Genomic DNA, 19077 nt, shown 5'->3' on the forward strand with positions numbered 1-19077 from the left:
GGAGGGGGACACGGGACAGGGAGGGAGAGCATTCTGGGGGCTTGATCTTTTTTTTTTCTTTTTTTTTTCCCCATTGCAGGTCTTTGATCCCTTTCCCCTTGTGTACTGAATACGCAAAACTCCGGTGTTGTGTATGGGGCAGTGGCTTGGCTCCATGGGTTAGTGCTGATGCTGTGGGCACCTCTTACCTGTTCTGGCGGCCCCCTCTAAGAGGAGAAGCTCAGGGATATAGGGTTTGCTTGCATTAGTCCCCATTCCTTATAGCCACATAGGCTATAGCTACAAGAGGCCTAAGGTGCTGATATTTTGGTGTGTATTAGTATGTCAGTGCCTGTAAGTGATCCGTGGATGATTAGGCATAAGTCAGCAGAGGATGAGGAAGGAGACTGGGTGATGGGGGTTCCAGATGACTTTCTTTTCATAGAGTGTTTTTGCAAATCTCTCTTGAAATTCTACTTTTCAGCTCCACGGAAGTTGATGATATGATTAGAAAATCTACAAATCTGCTGCTGACCCGAACGCTGAGCAACTGTTTACAGAATGTCATCAAGAGGAAAAACGTTGGGCTGACAGAGGTAGGGCACAGCTTCGAGGAAACCCATTTCTAGGGCAGGGTGACAGAAGGGGGTTTTGTCCCTCGGAACTTCTTACAAAACCTTTAGAGATGCTGGTTTGGGCCATTACTATAAAATATTTGGTTGGAAAATAATAATGGAACTACACAGTGTTGCTGTACAAAGAAAGAGACAATACTGCAGGAAAGAGGAAGCTTTTTTTGCTGTTCTGTTAGAATTGCTCCTCTTTTGAATTTGCAGAGTGTTATATATCTGAATTAAGCTAAGTAGCTAAGAAGACTTCAGGGAGAAGAGCAGCTAAGTGGGAGGTAGGAGAGGATGGGGGAGTGGTCCTCACCCATAGGTGATGTCTGAGGCAGTTTCAGCACATTGCTGCAGTACAAACTCAATATTGGTATTTTCTGTTTGTGATCAATATATTTTTGTGTGTGAAGTCAGATTTCTGAAAAGTTTAATCCATGTAAATCATGGCTATTTGGAAATATGTGTGGTACCCAGGACAGTTTGGATACCTTAGTGGGACCTCTGTCTGTCGACTGTTATTAAATGAGTAGGTATTATACAGTTGCAGTTGTTTACTTGGCTGTACTATAGAAATATGTCATGTTCTCTGGACACTGTAAATACCCTTTGGAGTTGAGTTTTGGAGAGTTTAGTTTACAGCGGTATGTATTTACACATGATGCTTCCTCAGCCCTTCATCTAGAAGCCTGGAATCTCTCTGCTCCCTGGGGGCAAATTCCTCTTCCCTCCTGCTCCTCCCAAGGCTCCCTCCACAAAGAGGAATGCAACACTATCCCTGCACTATCCATCCCCCAAATGGTCATTTGTGCTGCTCTAGCAAACATTCCCACAGTGTGACTGAGTGTAGGAAGGGGAAACTGAATGTTATGGTCCCCTCAGCCTCTTTTGCCCAGTTTAGAAGGTGTAGATGTTCCTGGACATCTTCCCTGTTGAGTGAAGGTGATGCCTTTCTTTGGGCTTAGAGTGGCTTCTTCATGTGCTTTGGAGCTGAAGAGGATTTTTGCAAGGAAAGCCTACATAGCACAGCTTGAGCTTAAAATAAAGGTGTAGTATGTTCAGACACTGATGTTCATCTCTGAATCTCTTCTTATATTTTCAACCTCTTAATCCTTACCACTTACCAAAGTACAACTAGTGCTCTCCTGAGATTATCTCTACCATCAGTTTTTTCTAATTTCGTGTAAGAAAAGCTACTTTGAGCATCTTTGTCCCCTTCTGCCTCGCCTCTTTGTGTAGCCATTGACCTGTTAGTCCAAATGGCAGCATGCAGCATTTTATTTCTGAAAAAAATCCTTCCCTCTTAAGACATTGCTGTGACTGTATGAAGCACAGGAATTAAAGGATGCATTGAAGGGTCCCAGATCTTATACAAGCATAGTCCTGGTGTCAAAAGTGATTGCAGCAGATATTTAAGTACCTTGCATAACTATCACTTCCCAGATTTAATTTTTGCACAAAGCAATACCATCCATTTCTGGGCTTTCCAGAGTAATTTTCCAAGCAGTCAACAAGTTAATACAAGGCTGTGTACCAACCTTCCCAGTCTGTTATCCTCTATAATTTGTTTTTCATTGCCATTTTTTTGGGCTACCTCTGAACACTTGATGTTGAAGCCTGCTCCCATAATCCTGGTGTTTTGAATAATCCTGACATCCCTCAACAAAAGAGAGGAAAAAGAAGCTACTATATGTTTCATTTGAATACTCCAACGAGAAGGTCTTACCCCAAGGAGAAGGTATTGCCCTTCCTAATTCAAGAGAAGATCAGAACCTGAAGGGGTCAGAGAGGGAGCAGGAAAGGTCATAGCAAGTGATGGAAGAGAATCAAAGCAACTGGAGCCTTCAAGTGTGATAACTTATCTGGACTAGTAAATTGTGATGATCAGAGAAGAGTTTTAGGAGGAATTTCGCACAGATGGAAATACCTAATATTTAATTAACTTGAAATTATAGAAAAATATATCATAATCATGATGTTAGGGCTATCTGACACAGAGAAAGGCAAACAAGTAAGCACTTGTGTGAAGGCAAAAGTCAACAACAGCATTAAACCAAGGAATTCAGAAATGAGAAGCCCTGTGTAATACCTTTCAGGGACCTGTTACCTGTGTAATACATTTCAGGGATCAAGTACAAAACGAGAGGAGTTCAAATAGACTAGAATTTGATTTCTTAAAAACAAACACCTGACTGAAATCACAGAAGCATTGGTTGGAAGGGACCTTTGGAAGTATCTAATCCAGCCTCTCAGTGGAAGTGGGATTGTAACTCACTCGTATCACGTCAACCATTGCTTTTTCTACCCAATTTTAATTTCTCCAAAACAGGTCCCACAGCTTCTCTGGGCACCCTGTTCCAGTTCTGCACTACCTTCCTAATGACTCTTTTTCTTCCTAATATCCAAGATGAATCTCTCAAGCTGTGACCATTGCCCCTTCTCACGTCATCTACCAGCAACAAGAGTTGGGTGCTATAATCTTTGTAGCATTACTTCAGTATTTCTGTGCCTGCAACACTCTAACCAGTGATTAATCCATCTCATTCAGAAGATTTGTGACTGTTTCAAAATAATTTATTTAGTGGAGGTAGCTTTTGACTGCCATGCTGTACTCCAGCATTTAAATTATATCAGTCTGGAGCATTATAATGCCTTCTGTGTCTGTAGAAGAACTTTTTTGGCCTGATATCCAAGCTAGATGTTATTTAGAAAGGTTTTGTTATAGCTTATGTTGCACCTTGAAAACATTCAAGGCAATTGGCTAGGAAAAAAGATACCTGCTTAAGGAATGAATGATTCTTCCAAGTGAGTGATCCTAAAGGGGAAGCCCATGTTGTTTTCCTCTGGTTTGTAAATGTTTGGGTTGGTTGACTTCAGCAGAGGCTTTTACTCTGTAGTTTCCTTTAATGTCCCAAAATAGTGCCACAAGAAGGCAGCTGAGAAGACAGCATTAAGAAAATTGCAGATAATGGTGGGTATGGTAACCGAGAAGATACCAGGGTGAGATCTGCTCTTCACCCACACCACCCTCAGAAAAGTAAAACCTTCTGGTTTCTTTGTTAAATGCCTTAGTATGATGTTGTTTGGTGTCACTCAAGAAATGGGTTATTTAGGGTTCATTAGCAGACAGAATACTTGTGATTTGACATGGCATTTTTTTGTAAGCCTGTCGTATTTGAATTGTGCTGAAATGAGCCCTGACTGACAGGTGAATGTAGAAAAGTCATTAAAAAAAAATCTTTTGTGGTATTAGTGGCTGTCATGGGAAATGCTTTTCCCCCCAAATTATCTTTTATTTAAGTTTCTGATGTTGTTAAAGGAGGAGAGCCTTTGAGCATGTAGCAAAGCTTAGTGTGTTTGTACAGCATCAGCTTTTCATGCCAGAAGTTCTTACAAGTTGGCATCCATTAACCTGGCACATCCCTGGCTTCAGGAGCACCATCTTTCAATACCTTTTTTACCTTTGCAGCTTGTACAAATTATTATAAATACGACCCATTTGGAGAAATCTTGCAAGTTCCTAGAGGAGTTCATAACCAATATCACTAATGTACTTCCAGAAACTGTCCACACTACGAAACTCTACGGGACCACAACCTTCAAGGTGAGAAGGCTGGTAGATTTGTAGATTCACCTCCAGGCAGTTGCTGTTGATGTTTGGCTGGAGAGTATCTGCTTTCAAAGCGCGTGTGTGGATGTGTGTATGTAGGGAGCTAAGCTGAGCTGAAAGGTAATTTTGTCATGTCCTGGGAGGCTTACGCCATCAGACTAGCTTTTGGGTTTGTCCTTTGGAGCATTTGTAACCCTAATTTACAGGCTGTGACTGCCATACTTTTTATTTAAAAGATTAAACAGCTTTTAAACAAAAGCTTGATTTTTTTTTTCTTTTAATGAATTTTCATTTTGCTGTTTGAGTGCTGTACAATGTTACACACGTCTGGCCATGAACGCAAGCTCTCCTCTTTCACCCAAGAGGAGAATAGATTTTCAGAACTTATATTTCTGTATCTTTCCACTCATTGTAGCATTATCCCCTAAAAATCAGGGCTGGCAGAAACTGCTAGACTTCCCAGTTTTAAAATCTTTAAATTGTAACCCAAGAGTGTCCACACAGATACTTTCTATGAAATTGCAAGCCCATAATTGGTAAACTTTGGGGTGTCTGAATTGGGTCCTGTGGCTTGAGAGCCGGAGATGGGAATAGTGCTAAGGACTTGAGCAACAGTGGGGAATTGGTTAGGTGAGGTTTGTCCTTGGGACTCAGCAGGATACTAAGGCCCCATGTCCCCAGGCAAGTCCCTTTGTTGTCCCTTCTGGCATCATCTAAAGGGTGAGTTTTCCTACCCTTATTCTGGCAGGGAGGCTCCTCCTGCACCCCATAAGTGTGCACAGTTTGGTGGGTCTCAAGCTTTTTCGATATGAGACATTCCTCTACCACCTCTCTCTCTTCTGTCCTGCACTAGGTATGTCCTCCTGGTCCTTAGATTGCATCAGACACCTGCTTGATCTTGTCTATCACTGACCTGGTGGCACATGTCCCACCAGCCTGAGCTAACCTGAGCCTGTAATTACCTACAGACACTTTGTCTTGTGCTACCTTTAGGGCTAAAGGTTGGGTCAGTCTCACATCCTATTGCTTGTGTAGACTTGTGATATGGTGGCTCCATCCCATCTAACATGGTCTTGTTTCCCAGGATGCCCGCCATGCAGCTGAGGAGGAGATTTACACTAACCTGAACCAGAAGATAGACCAGTTCTTGCAGCTGGCAGACTACGACTGGATGGCCATGGAGCCAGGCAGCAAGGCCAGCGACTACCTTGTAGATCTTATTGGCTTTCTCCGCAGCACGTTTGCTGTGTTCACCCACCTCCCGGTAAGCCACTTCCAACAAATTGTTTAGTTTTCTGTCTGGGGAGCACATGGGTGTCCAATGGCACTGTTGAAACTAATGTTTGCTCAAGCGTTATGGAGTGTGATGGACATGGGGCCGTGGACTGTCAAGAGTTATGAAATAACAAATCTGTTTTTTAGAGCAAACTAATTCACTTTGCTGGGCTTCAGCAAGAGTCTCCCCAAGTAATTGCAAGTCTATTTATACGTGAACAAGCGAAATATCACAGTCCACCATGTAGAATTAGGATCATAATTCACTAGCCACTTATATTTTAGATATGTTAACTTTCAGCTTAATGGACATCCAAGATTTTTTAAGAGATCCCAGTATAAGGGTGTCTATTATTTGAACTGCAGATACATTTCCAAATGTTTGTCAAGTCACTGGATGCCTTATATCAAGATATTGCTCTGTTGGAAGGCAGCATATGTTTCTTTCTTTTCTCTGCTGTCTCAAATATGCCTGTGTTTATGCTGTTATTGCGATCAAAAATGTATTTTATGTTGTTTTTTGCAGTTGGCTGAGTAGTGTCCTGTTGAATAGGAAAAAGAAAACCATCGGGGAGTTTCATTTTTGCTCGAACAGCTTTTTTTTCTTTAAATAAGATTTCTTCTGAGCTGTATGGATATATACTTAAGAGTATCTTCAGTCGGCAGGTATTTTGAAATAGCAAATCCACTGAACACTGTATTTGTCCTAAAAGCAACTTCAGATCTTTCTTCTTTACTTGACTGTTACTTATTTGTTGTTAGTTGGTGCCTGGGTTTATAGTACAGTGGCACACACTGGACAACTTTCGTGAGTTTGGATATAAACAGGAAGAAAAGACTAATAATACACATTAGCAGTTTCCTTCGCTACATTCTGCTTGTTTGTGCTGCTGTGATTGCTCTATTGGAAGGATGCTCAAGAACTCCAGAGCTAGTTTAGGAGGTGTTACAGCCCCAAAACTTTGCAGTTTTCTGCATGACTCATGTCTTTGGCCCTCTCCATCACAGCATGAAGATCTGGTAGCAGGATAGAAATGAGGACAGATGTGCTGTGAATAAGAGAAGCCACCAAAAGAGAAATGAAAGTGGCTTTCCCAGTTCTCTGTACCTGGTCATGTTTGTTGAGGAGAAGGTGATTTCTTGGCTCTTATCACTGGAACAAACTTACAAGTAAAGTGTTGTCTCCTGTGCAGAGAGGTTGGAAGGGCTTTTGCCCATTTTCTTGTTTGGGCCAGGTTTGTTGCCAAAACATGCCCTCCGTTGGTAGCCTTGAGCAGCACGGCTGATGGCCATGCAAGCAGGCATGGGGCAGGTGCCCTCTGGAGTCTGGAGGTGATTGGAGAGGGCTGGATTCTTCAACTGCTTGATTTCCTCTTAAAAAAGGAGATGTGGCCACACAGGGATGGGTTTTCACCTGCAGATCACTCCCACAAATCATACTGGAAGTACTTATGCAAGCAAGTAATGGAGTTTGACAGGGAGCGTGGTCTTTGCAGCAGAGCATGAAGCATGGCTAGCAGGAGAGATGAGGAAGGGAAGAGATGCCCACAATGATTTATGAGATGGACCTGGAGTGATTTATCTTACTTAAATATTAATGTTTCCTTTTTGAGTGAGTCAAAATTGTTTTGGAGAATGAGAGGGCAGCTAACTGGTCTAAAAAGGACCCAGACAGATCGAAGCTGCCTTTTCTATTCCAGAATTGGATTAGAAAGGACCAAACTGATAAGGTTGTCTGCAGTTTGCTGTGGTAGAGGTGCCAGCTAATGTGCCAGTGCTGTTCAACCAGCACACACACAGCATTTTATTTTCAAAGCATTTCAAAGCATTGCACAGCACTGATCCTCCTGACAGCCCTAAGGGACAGGGGAGGCAAGTCAAATCAGATGCTGCAATCAGATTTGTGAAGCTGTAGATCTGGTTAAAGGTTTGTAGAAGATGTAGGTCTGGGATTTTATTTTTTTTTTTTATATGTTGGAGTTTCTTCCTTTAGAGGAGCACAATGAAGATGCTGTCATTGAACATTGCTGGTAGGTCCCCACGTACCCTTAAGGGCAATGTTGCATGAGAGCAAGTCAGAAAAAATCAGAGTACATGAAAAAGGCATCCAGCTCCCTTGGGATGTCTGCTGATTTGTTCTTGTGGCGCTCAAGGGCCTTTTTTCCAGTGGCTTACTTAGAAAAATATTAATTTTTTTGCACTTTGCTAAATGAAATGTAGGAGATAAGGCATGTAGGAGCCCACATCTGTCTAAAGCAATGCAGAAAAAATGATGGAAATCTTTGTGAAAGCATCAAAAATGTGGGATGAGCTTCATTTGTGAAAGGAAAGAGTGAGGGGGGTTCAAGAGAGAAAGGAGCTGTCTCCAAAAAGGGTGAATAATAACTACAAGAGGATGTTGGGGGTTTGCTAGTGGCAAGGTAGAGCTGTTTCTATACTGGTGGTCTCAATCAATCCCAAATCGTTGGTACCATAGCATTACAATCTAAGAGGAGTTGCTGCCCTGTTCAAAATTAGTTTGCAGCCGTGTCCAGCTTTAAAATACAGGATTTCCACACTTCTAGTAGCTCATGAAGAAGAGCGTGAGGCATCCTTGGAGCATCTTCTCATTCCTGGAAGTTGACTCCATGCAACACCATCCTTTCCTGTCCTCATGTCCTTTCCTGGTTTGGAAATGCCCCTTTCTTCCAGAGCTGATAATCGGGTACCTTTGTGTTGAATTTACATGATTTTGCCCAGGTTGGCCAAGAAGGCCAACAGCATCTTGGCCTGTATCAGGAATAGTGTGGCCATCTCCCTGTACTCAGCGCTGGTGAGGCCTCACCTTAAGTACTGTGTCCAGTTTTGGGCCCCTCACTACAAGAAAGACATTGAGGTGCTGGAGTGTGTCCAGAGAAGGGCAACAAAGCTGCTGAGGGTTCTGGAGCACAAGTCTTCTGAGGAGCGGCTGGGGGAACTGGGGTTGCTTAGCTTAGAGGAAAGGAGGCTGAGAAAAGCAGACCTTATTGCTCTCAACTCCCTGAAAAGAGGGTGTAGAGAGGTGGGGGTTGGTATCTTCTGAGTAACGGGTGATAGGACAAGAGGAAAAGGCTTCAAGTTGCACCAAGGGAGGTTTAGATTTGATATTAGGAAAAATTTTTACACTGAAAAGGTTATTAAGCATTGGAACAGACTGCCTAGGGAAGTGGTTGAGTCCCCATCCCTGGAGGTATTTAAAAGATGGGTAGATATAGTGCTTAGGGACATGGTTTAGTGATGGTTTTTGTCAGTGTTAGGTTGGTGGTTGGACTAGGTGATCTGAAAGGTCCCTTCCAATCTAGGCAGTTCTATGATTCTATGATTTTTAAAAAAGTGAGAAGTTTTCTGCTAGTATTTGAACTTGCAGCAGTTTTTTAGAAGAGTGGAAATCTCAGGAGATGACTAAGTGGCAGGAGCTGAGCTACTTACCTACCTTTTGTCACGACAGCAATTACACTAAGAAAAACCTTCACCTGCTGATCAAAGAAACTCAGCCTGGGCATGTCGGTGGTTACTGTGCTAAAATTACACCAACAAAAAGCGCTGTCCTGTAATAGAAGGGAACCGAAAGTCCTGAGCCTGCAAAAATGCAGGCGGCTCCTTAACTTGACGGGTGTGAGTAATCCCATTGTCTTGGACAGGGCTGCTCATCTGCAGGAAACCTTTGTGGGGTCAAGGCTCCAGCTTGCCTCAAGGCAGATCAAACAGCCTTGAAAAGTCTGGTTGACTCAAGTCAACGTTTCGGAGAGGGGGTGAAGAGGAGCAGAGATGCTGAGCAAACTAAAAGGCAGCTCCAAAGCCAAGATTTGGGCATGAGGGTTTCTTTCTCCCTTTTTGGGTACACAAGGCTGAATTTTTCCTGTATTTATTGAGGGGAATCCCGGAATGGTTGAGATTGGAAGGGAGCTCTGGAGGCCATAGAATCACAGAATAGTTTGGGTTGGAAGGGACCTTTAAAGGTCATCTAGTCCAACCCCCCTGCCATAAGCAGGGGTATTTTCAACTAGATCATTGCAACCTGGCCTTGAATTTTTCCTGCGATGGAGCATCTACAACCTCTTTGGGCAACCAGGTCATCTGGTCCAACTGCCCTACACAAGGAGGAAAAATAACCTAGACCAAAGCTAGTCCTAGGTCGTGGAGTGACTTAAAGAGCCTGCGCTTTCTCTAGTGTTCAAGCACGAATTGCAATCCCTAATTTTCCCTTTAAAGCATCAGAGTAGACATTGTGAGAGATGGAGGAAACCACTTGATATTAGGAGTCCTTGGAATCAGTTTGCTTTTAGCAGCTTTACTTTGGGACACCGAGTCCCCAGCTGGGGAGGGGATGCTGGTAGATACGGCATGTGCTGTCTGGGCGGAAAAGTTCATGGTGAAATTAACAGGGTTTTGGTGCATACCACTGCTGCATGAAATTTTCATGGTGGTTTAGAGCCACAATTCGAAAATGCTCTGCTAAGTGCCCAAAATGTCTCAAAGCAAATAACACGCTGGTGGAAATCAAAGCATAATTAACATTTGGCTTCAAGGCTGCCCTCTTCCTGCGTTAACCAAGGAGAGTGGCTTATTGCTGCTGCTGAGCGTATTAACATGGGATGTTCGGTCCTCCTTTAAAAGAAAATACTTTTTTTTTTTTTTAAAAAAAAAAAAAATATTTTTTTTTTTTTTAAAAAAAAAAAAAATATTTTTTTTTTTTTTAAAAAAAAAAAAAATATTTTTTTTTTTTTTAAAAAAAAAAAAAATATTTTTTTTTTTTTTAAAAAAAAAAAACTTTAGGAAAAAATGTATTTTAGGAAAAAAAAAAGGTGGTTTCTGGTTTTCAGCAAGTAAAGGGCCATGGCCTCAAAAATTAACATTTCCAGCATAATACTTTTAAAATAATGACTGAAAAAGTCTTTTGTCTTTGATGGCTGATTGTTGTTTTTATTTCTTGTTAGACAAGTTAATGTAAATCGCATTGACAGGGCTACTCCAAACACACTGATTTGTTGACATTAAGCTTCGCAAAGATGGAGGGTTGTGTCAACACCTACAGTGAACTGTCAGGTTAACAAAGCAAGGATGTTTTCTTGGGGGAGGGGAGCAGAGTTGAGGGAAGGGGGGGGTATTTTGTTTTTATTTTAAGTTTCCTTTAATCCTCTGTTAGTCTTGTATCTTGATAACCTCCTTTGGAAGGTAATCAGTGCAGGTCAAGAGGTGATGCTGACCCGGGAAGGGGAAGCAATCTTTCAGCGATCGAACAAACTCTAACCTCTGCCATCTTGAGCAGTTCAGCGTGAACTTTCTGCAAAGGGGGTTTTGGGTTGATTTTTTTTTCCCTTTGTGCTTATTTTTGCCAGATGGCAGGCACAGATTTCAGCTGGAGCCGTGCGAACACTGCAGCTGCTCTGCCTGCAATGTTTTTGCCTTATTCACCGTATTGGCATCTCTTTCCAGTTGCAAATAAATATGCTGGCCATGACAGCTCTTGCTTTGATAGAAAGAGCTTTGGAAGTGTTTATTTTCTTTTTAAAGAGAACGATTACCTATGTTTTTATTTAAAAAAAAAAACAACAAATCCCTCTGTAATATTTTAAAAGGCAGAGCATTGTGCATGGGAGTAAAATGCCTTTAACTTTGCACCAACTACACCCTTGACCACGTTGGGAGGGACCCAAGTGAAATATAGCCATCATGAAAACATCATATGAGCACTGAAGATGCCTTCTTTAGGTTTGCACAAGTCCTGTCTGTGCTTAGATAGAGCACATCCCCTTGCCCTCAGAAGGGCTGAGCAAGTTTTGCCTGAGCTGATTCCTGTGTCACTTGGTAGGGTTGCTCATCCCTCACCTCCATCTTACAGATGAGAGAGCTGAGGCACGTGGATATAGACTTGTAGAGCATAATTAATAGCAATAATACTGGTCCTGTGGTACTTTGATTTCCTCCTCACCCTCCTTAGCCCAGGTTCAGAGAGCCCATATTTTTATTTTCTAGTACTCTGCTAACTTCCAAGCAGCTGGTGCCTTGGTTGGAGCATTGATAGGTTGTAGACACCTATGGGCGATGACCGATGTAAACCTCTCTGCCTTTCTCACTGTTGCTTTGCTCTCTTCTGCATTTGACTTTAAACTCCCTATGTTGTCCTCTGTAGGGGGATGTAGATGTCCACTCTACAATGTCGGTGAGTACAAGACTGCGTGTCATGCGCGTTTGGTCTGCTCTGCTCGCACCTCAAGTGTTAGAGGGTGAGTTGAACCAGAAGAGGTCCCCTAGTCTTGGAAGGGAGGAGAGGAAAAGATTGAGTAGAAGTTTAAATCAATAAGATAAATAAGAGATCAGGGGAAAAGGTTTCCTTTCAGAAATGTCACCCACAAGCCTGCTGTTGCAGTAGCGTTGCTAAATTGTTGCTTTTAGAGCAGGTTGCGTTTAACTGGCTCCTTTTATCCCCTGTGCGTCCTTAAATGTGTGGGGAACTAGGAGAAATGCCTGTTATAGGGAAAGCATGATGGGATCTTCAACCTCTGCTTGAAAGAGAAAAGATCTTTGTAAAGTCCCCCCTTACTCCCTATATTTTGTTCAGACAATCTCCTCATGGAGATTTCAGCCTGATGTTCCTCCTGGTCTAAGTGCTCCGAGCCGGGGCTTGGACCACTAAGCCTTCCCTCCAGCTAGAGTGGTAGAATAGTATTTTATCCAGAAAATAGTGTAGGTTCTTGACATTTACACTCTCCCTATTTGGATTAGGGTAATTAGTACAAGGAAAGCAAAAGAAACCTTTTGGACCTGCCTTCTGGTTCAGTGAACCCCTCTAATTGTTGTCATTTCTGCTTGTTTCATGTGTGGGAGAAAAAGCTGTGGCATTTCCCCAGATAGATCGCAAACAAAGTGCTCTCGAGCCACCTTGTTTCCTCTATTCCCATGTCTGCAAGCCAAGGCACGTGTGAGCAAAGCGTGCCTCGTTTTTCTGTTGGTGCAGCCCTGCTCGATGCGGTTGTGTGGTGCGAGATGCAGCCGGCACAGAGGCGTCGCCTTCTACCCCAGCTTCTGCTTTTCTGCCTTTAACCCCTGCTCTTCATTTTAATGCTGAGCTGCCACGGTAGTATTGATATTTCACGCCGCGGTTGGATGCGTGTACCCCTTTTCCTGGAAACTGAGCATAGCTAAGCCTTGAGTATTTGCAGGCTCTGGGCACCTGGGGGTTTCTAAGTCAACATCAAGGTCTCAAATCAACGCCAGCTTCTGGAAAGAAAGAGCCTTGTTAAAGCGATTTGAGGCCAGCTTCCATCAAAGCCGTGGCTCGGTCGCTGGGAGGGCTGCGGGAGCTGCCCGCGCTGCCAGGGAGCAGACAGGGATGCTTCGGGCATCCCCCCGTGGCTGTGGGTTTCCAGGAGTGGTGTTGAATATCGGCCATCCCGCGTGGTATCTGTCCTTAGGGTGTACCCTAAGAGAGACAGATGCAGAAACTGGTATTGCCTCTGGCTTTTCAAGGCTTTCAACCATTTAGAAGCCAGATGTATTTATTTCTTTAATTGAATCCAGTGCCTAGACAGCTATGGAGTCAGCTTCCTATGGAGAGGGGTGCATTAGTTTCATTAAGGTAAATCAATGAAAAATAATACCTGGAGGTCCCCTGGAAAGGGTCAGGAATGGAGTAATCCCTTTATATGGTGGGACTTTGCGAGCCTGCTCTTGGTTTTGTCCTTAACTGCAACAGATCCAATTTTCCTTTAACCCCTCTAATTTTCTGTTCTCTGGGTAGTTTGTATTAATTGGTGGAAATAAATCACTAATGTGTCTGTCTAAAAGAGATTGAAAAATAAAAATCTGATTGCACAAAATAGCAGGACAAAGGAGTAATTGTAACGGAGTTTAAAATGTCCAGTGGGAAGTAGTTGCTGCTAATCGTGGAAGTTTCTTGGTGTTGTAGATATAGACACACATTAAAAAAAAAAGCAAGTTGCCTGGGATGCAAACGTGGACAGGGCATGAGTGGTGTCCAGAATCCTCCCTATATGGTCCTCGGGGGGACTTCCTCTGCTCTCAAGAGATGATCTGAGTCTCATGAGGGGTTGCTTGGACCAGCTTGTCCTGAAGGTTGGGCACAATACCCTTAAAATGAGGGTGCCTTGGTAGGGACAAAACAGGCTGGTGACTGGAGCAGTGCTTGCATGGCTGTGTGGTCCCATGCTGCCCACCTTGCTGGAGTCTGGTGGCTGTGCTTTACTTTCCTGGTCTTCTCAAGTGTCTCTGAAATCCCAAATACTTACCAAATGAAGGCGTTGAAACAAGAGCTAATGGTTGCTTTAAAGCAAGGAGCAAAGCATTCAAATACAGTGGCTTTAGCTTTGTTGGCTGGGGAGAAGCCTGACCTCTGATTAACCCAAGAGTGCTAGTTAACTCAAATCTGGGTAAGCCAAGTTATCTTGTAATTACATGGTTTCTTGTATGCTTTCAGCACTTTGAAAATTAATTGAGGCTAAAATGCCCAGTCCCATAAATCCTTTAAACCAGGGTGTGCACGCTTCCCTAGGTATTGCTTCCTTTTGTGTAGTCACCTTGGCATGTTTGGCTTTGATTTTTATTTTACAAACTTAGATTTATAAAGCTATTTTATGCTTAATTTTGCATGCACATACATACAAAAAGAATCAGATATGCAGTACGTGGAATTTGGCAGCCGAAAATCCATCCTCAGCGGAAGGAATCCAAACATGCCTGCCACCTCCTGCACCAGAGCCCCAGCTTGTACTGTCTAAAAACCTAAACAAAGTTAAAGTATGGGTATTTTCCCCCCGCTTTAGGCTCAAATTTAAGGAAAACAAGACTTTACAATTATACTCTTTCCTCTTATTTCATCCACTGGCAACCTGAAATCTTGTAAGGCTTCTTTTAATTGTGAATGTGCAAAGGAACATCAATGAACACCACATCTGCTTCCAAAGCCCCCAGCTGTCTTCCTTAACCTACCCATGGGAGGAGACACCTGCCCTAGAGGAGCTGAACCTTCAAGTGCAGTGTCCTTTGGGGTCCTCGTGCAGAGATCACTTGAAATTATGTTGTAGAGAGAAATGTTAGGAGCTGATGCTCATCATTCAGAGCTGATAGCTGCCTGAGCACAGTTGAGTACTACTGTTATGGTAGAAGTGGCTGCAATTAAGGACATTCAGTTTTGTGACCATCGTAGGAGTGCCTTTCCACAGAGATACGTTCTCTGTGGATTTTGCAGCCTAGGTTAGAGGTAATGGCAAAAGAGAGCAAGCAAAGCATTTAAAAAGGCAGATCCTTATGGATTTCACTGTGGATTTCTTTCTTCATTGTGTTTCGTGAATGGCAATAAATAAGGAGAGCCCTTTGGGTTAATTGAAAAACAAGGTAACGGTGATTTCTACAACTTTCACCATCTTTTTTTTTTTTTTTCTGTCTCTTTTTCAACTGTAACATCTCAATATCGAAAATGGAAATTTAAGATTTAGATTTTGGAAAAATATAACTGTGTTAGTCACTCAGTAATCAGCTCTGCTTGGAAAAAAAAATAATCTCCTGAATTGGCCTTTGATGGTTCATGGAGTAGAAATGGAGTGGGTGGTGGGTATTTTTTGTTGTTTTGTGCTCATGCTTTTTTCCAGTCTGCTCAACATCTGGATCTTAAGTCATGTATTAGCTGCGTTTCCAACAGGCAGCCATACGTCACGGCAACATGCCGACCCTTCCTTTGGCATCTCGGCAAACAGAAATCTGCGTAAATGGGGAATCTGGAGCATCCATGTGTGTGTGAAGGGTGAGAGACCCTTGGTGTCAGCGTGCCCCACCACAAAGATGAGTGCGGTGTGCCGTGCTGTAAGCCTTGAGATCTTTCCCTTTTCATTTAGAATATCAAATTATAATTATAAAATAGCGTAGTGAAGATGGAGCAATTCGGTTTGTTCTCTTTAAGTCTTCCTACTGCCATAATTGGCAGATGCTTTGCCCTGATAAATCAGCAGAAAGAAGCGTGGTTCTAGCTCTTCGTACGTTAGGGAAAAAATAAAAAAAAATCTGTATTTAATCAAGTTTTTGTTTCCAAAATGGCAGCTGCTTTGTATTTAATGGAAAATCAGGCTCTTCCCAATGGAAAGAATGTTATTCCCAAAGCGAATACAAAAGAAAATAAAAGCCACAAAAGAAGGATGAAATATGGGGAGTTTTTTGTTGTGTTTTTTTTTTTTTTGCTCGTTCGTTCCAGTTTTGGAGCCGTGCGCTCCGATCACGGTCGGGCCACAGCTCTGGTTTGCGTCAAGTTAACTCGGAAAGTCTCAGCCTGTGGACACAGGGACCAGGAGGGAGCCTCATTCCATGTTAGGAGGCACAAATAGGACCGAGAAAAATTAGGGTTACTTCATGCTTCTTGCATATAGAGGCTCATTAATTGCAGGTTATTTATGCGTTTAATTCCTTTGCAGACTGAGATGCCTCTGCTGTTGGAGCACCGCGTTTTTTCCTTGACGCCTCTTGTTGCAGGGTCTTGGTGTCTTTTTCAGAGGTGAATGATCTTTGTGAAGACCCAAGTGGTGAGCATGGGAGGAGGAGAAAATTGATGAGCATCAAGCCTTGTGCAAGCCCAGCCAGCAGGTCCACAGGGCACTATTCTCTCCATGGGGCTGCAGGAAATCTACAGCACTGTCCTATCCCAGGCTGTTGTTTGTGTTTGCTTGCAGTGTTTGCTCTGAAATGCATTTAAATGTCAAAACATAATAATTTAGTGCTGGGGGGAGGCTGCCAAACTGCCACCGTGGCAAGTCAAATGCCCTAGGTTTGTACAATTTGGTTTAGAGTTACTTCCTGCTGCCATGCCAGGGGTTGTTGAGTCACACCGTGGAGATACCTTCTGGGGGAAGGAGAAGCAGTTTGAGCTCTGACGTGCTCTGTTCGTGTATTTAGGGTTTTGCATGGGTTTTGGTAGCTGCCTCCCTGCACCTCCCCGTGTCATGATGCCGTTCCTCAGCGCAAGAAGGCAGTGCAGGCATTTGCAGTGCAGGTCCAAGCAGTGTGGAGTATTTAGAGAGCAGGTAGATGGGAGTTTTTTATTTGTTATTGCTTAAAAAAAGAGGGTCACGGAAAGAAAGCAGAAGGCATCAGATCTGGAATGGCTGAACCTCCAGCCTGGTGGGAGACTCAGGATCAGATGGTTATGCGATTAATGAGAGTGTCTGCAGTTAAATCAAGTGGCTCACAAGGATAAAGCATACAGTTCCTAGTATTTTTCAAAGCATAATGCTGTGGTACACCTAACCCAGACTGGCAGGACTGCTTTCCCACCTGTGTCTAGTGGGAAGGTAGAAATGCACAGGTCTCTGAGGAGAGAGACCAGGCAGCAGCTGGATGCTCCAATGCAGGCGCTGCTCATTTCAGGTGAGCCAGGCTCTGCACATAACTGTTTCCATGATATAGACTTTGAAAAAGCAGCTAATTAAAAATATCCTGCCATGCATTTGGATGGTGCGCAAGGAAAAAAATGCAGAATCTGCTGTTTCTTTGGCTTTTTTTGCCTATGTGCATATGCAAAAAAAACACCGTAGGAGCTTCCCAGCTTAAGCTTTGCTGCAAACTGCTGAGCGTCTATCAAAGGATCTCTGCCTGGTTGTGTGTTTGTGTGTGCCGCTGTAAGGCTTCAAAGAAACTGCCCCGTGCTCGGTTGTAACAGCTGTGTCCCGAGGTACTTCCCTTCACCACCCCCTGCCCTTCCTTCTATTTATTTATTTTCCTATTTAAAAAAAAAAAAAGTAGATGTCACTTTTTGACTCTGACAACGCAGTTAAAGGGAGGGAAAAATCTTGTGTTCCTGTACATGCTCTTATCCTGGATCCCATGACTATCTGTGGTTACAAAGCCCCCTTGAGTTGTGCTTCTGCTGTCGAGTGTATTTGCCTGTGCTTGTGAGCAAGATGCAATTTGTAGTGCCAAGACCCCTTGACGCCTGTGTAGGAAAAACTTTGCCATGGAGCTGGTTACTTGACAAACTGTCATTTGGTTAAAGACCGAAATAAACCCCCAAAACAAACCCCATGAAATAACATTTCAGGTCTATCTGTGGAAGCTGGTTGTGACGGTCACCCCGCAGCGTGATGACTGCTGCGCTGCTCTGTACAGCAGCCTTGAGTCTCCCACCAGCTTCGGCCAGAATAGCCTCCAGCTGTTGACCTTGGGCATCTTCAACACAGCCAAACTGTTATGCTTTTTCCTCTTTTATTGGAATGTGAGGGGTTTTGTATCAGGCTGCAGTGGTCGACGTAACTGCCTGGTTTATTTTTTGTGTGGTGAGGATAATTGCTGTATTTGCTTTTTTTTTTTTTTTACCCTTTTCTTTTTCATTTGTCTGGTTGCCTCTAAGCTTCTGTTGGGAGTTCAGCTTTGCCATGTGTTTGTCTTGCTGCCGTATCTGTGACAGCCTGTTTTCCCTTTAAAGCTCAAAATAGAATGTAAGTGGTAAATGTTTACTTCTGAAAATGACACCCCGTCGATTTTTTTAAATACCTCTGGAAGGAAGACAGCCACTTAAACATGGGCTTGCACTCAGCTTTCGCATGAGTTTGAAAGCAATCCCACTTCAGTCAGAGGATGGTGGCCTTCCAGGTTGGTTGGAGCAACTGTTCTTTTCACTCTTCAGATGCTGTCAGCTTTCTAGGTGAGTGGGTCTTTGCACAAGATAAATTTCACTCAAAATTGTATTAGTTGGCACTGCTGTAAGGTGTTTCCATTCATAGGTTTACTATGGTGAACCTGAGATATTTCAGTGGTGGAAGGCTATCTCTTGAACCAAGTTATTGCATAATAGGGATGGTCGAAGTCATGGGAAGATCAGAATCCCAGTTCTGCTCAGAAAAGGCATGGCAGTACCTCAGTGGTGATAATCTGTTTAAATCTGATGATTTGCTAATGGCAGTGAAGCTTCTTCCATAGGTGACTACGACCTGCTGTGCTCCCAGTCCAAGTACTCAGGTGTAGAGGGAAGGGGAGCAACACCTGCAGCTTGTCCTGAGCAGACTATCAGTCCTCCTCCTAAACCAGAAACTGTTGTTTGTCAGGTCATTTCTGTCGTGGCAGATCCTGGGGAGAAAGAGACCTTTCTTATTCCTGGTAAATCAGGGCATAGATGCCTGTCACTGCGATTAGCAGGGTGGGCACTGGGGCCATTGGAAGGGAGGCTGTTGACATGAAGGCGATGCTATTCCAGTGCGTTCCAGCTGTGCATTGAATCCGAAATGCCTGCCTCAAGTGTGTGCTGTCATTGCTTTTCTCCTTTCATAAGTTTGGGGATCCGGAAGCCTTTAACTTTGTAACTGCCAAGTAACATGAAGACCTGATGGGGGTCCAAGGCTGAGGAGCTTCCCTTTCCCCAACAGGCATTGCTCTGTGCTCAGGAGGCCTGGCCCACAAATGTTGCTCGTCACTAACCTTTTCTTGTTGGCTGGGAGGTTTCTTCTTCTTTTCTTTGGCAAAATTCAAAACCACATGAACGTCAACTTGTAGCTTGGTGCCAGTCACCTTTTTCCAAGTCTGTGTGCCAACACACTGGCTTCAGTGTTTAGCTCTTGGGATGACTTCACGGAGCCAGAGATC

At 43.4% G+C, this 19077-nt stretch overlaps 1 protein-coding gene across 10 annotated transcripts in view; it reads left to right on the plus strand.

Annotated features, from left to right (window-relative positions):
- The window catches only part of EXOC6B (exocyst complex component 6B), a 311137-nt gene that overhangs the window by 198595 nt on the left and 93465 nt on the right, over positions 1 to 19077 (plus strand). For 6 of the 10 annotated variants that reach the window (XR_001411259.1, XM_014936006.1, XM_014936007.1 and 3 more), the window contains 4 exons: positions 464 to 575; positions 4066 to 4200; positions 5291 to 5470; positions 11633 to 11662. Coding sequence is in view for 9 of the 10 variants with exons in the window: in XM_014936006.1 (XP_014791492.1) it covers positions 464 to 575; positions 4066 to 4200; positions 5291 to 5470; positions 11633 to 11662 (457 nt within the window). In the remaining variant the exon portion in view is untranslated. The remainder of the gene's footprint in view (positions 1 to 463; positions 576 to 4065; positions 4201 to 5290; positions 5471 to 11632; positions 11663 to 19077) is intronic. The other 4 variants (XM_014936008.1, XM_014936009.1, XM_014936013.1 and 1 more) reach the window with 1 other exon arrangement.

Source organism: Calidris pugnax, unplaced genomic scaffold (assembly GCF_001431845.1).
Source record: "Calidris pugnax isolate Ruff unplaced genomic scaffold, ASM143184v1 scaffold14, whole genome shotgun sequence".
NCBI classification, from domain to species: domain Eukaryota; kingdom Metazoa; phylum Chordata; class Aves; order Charadriiformes; family Scolopacidae; genus Calidris; species Calidris pugnax.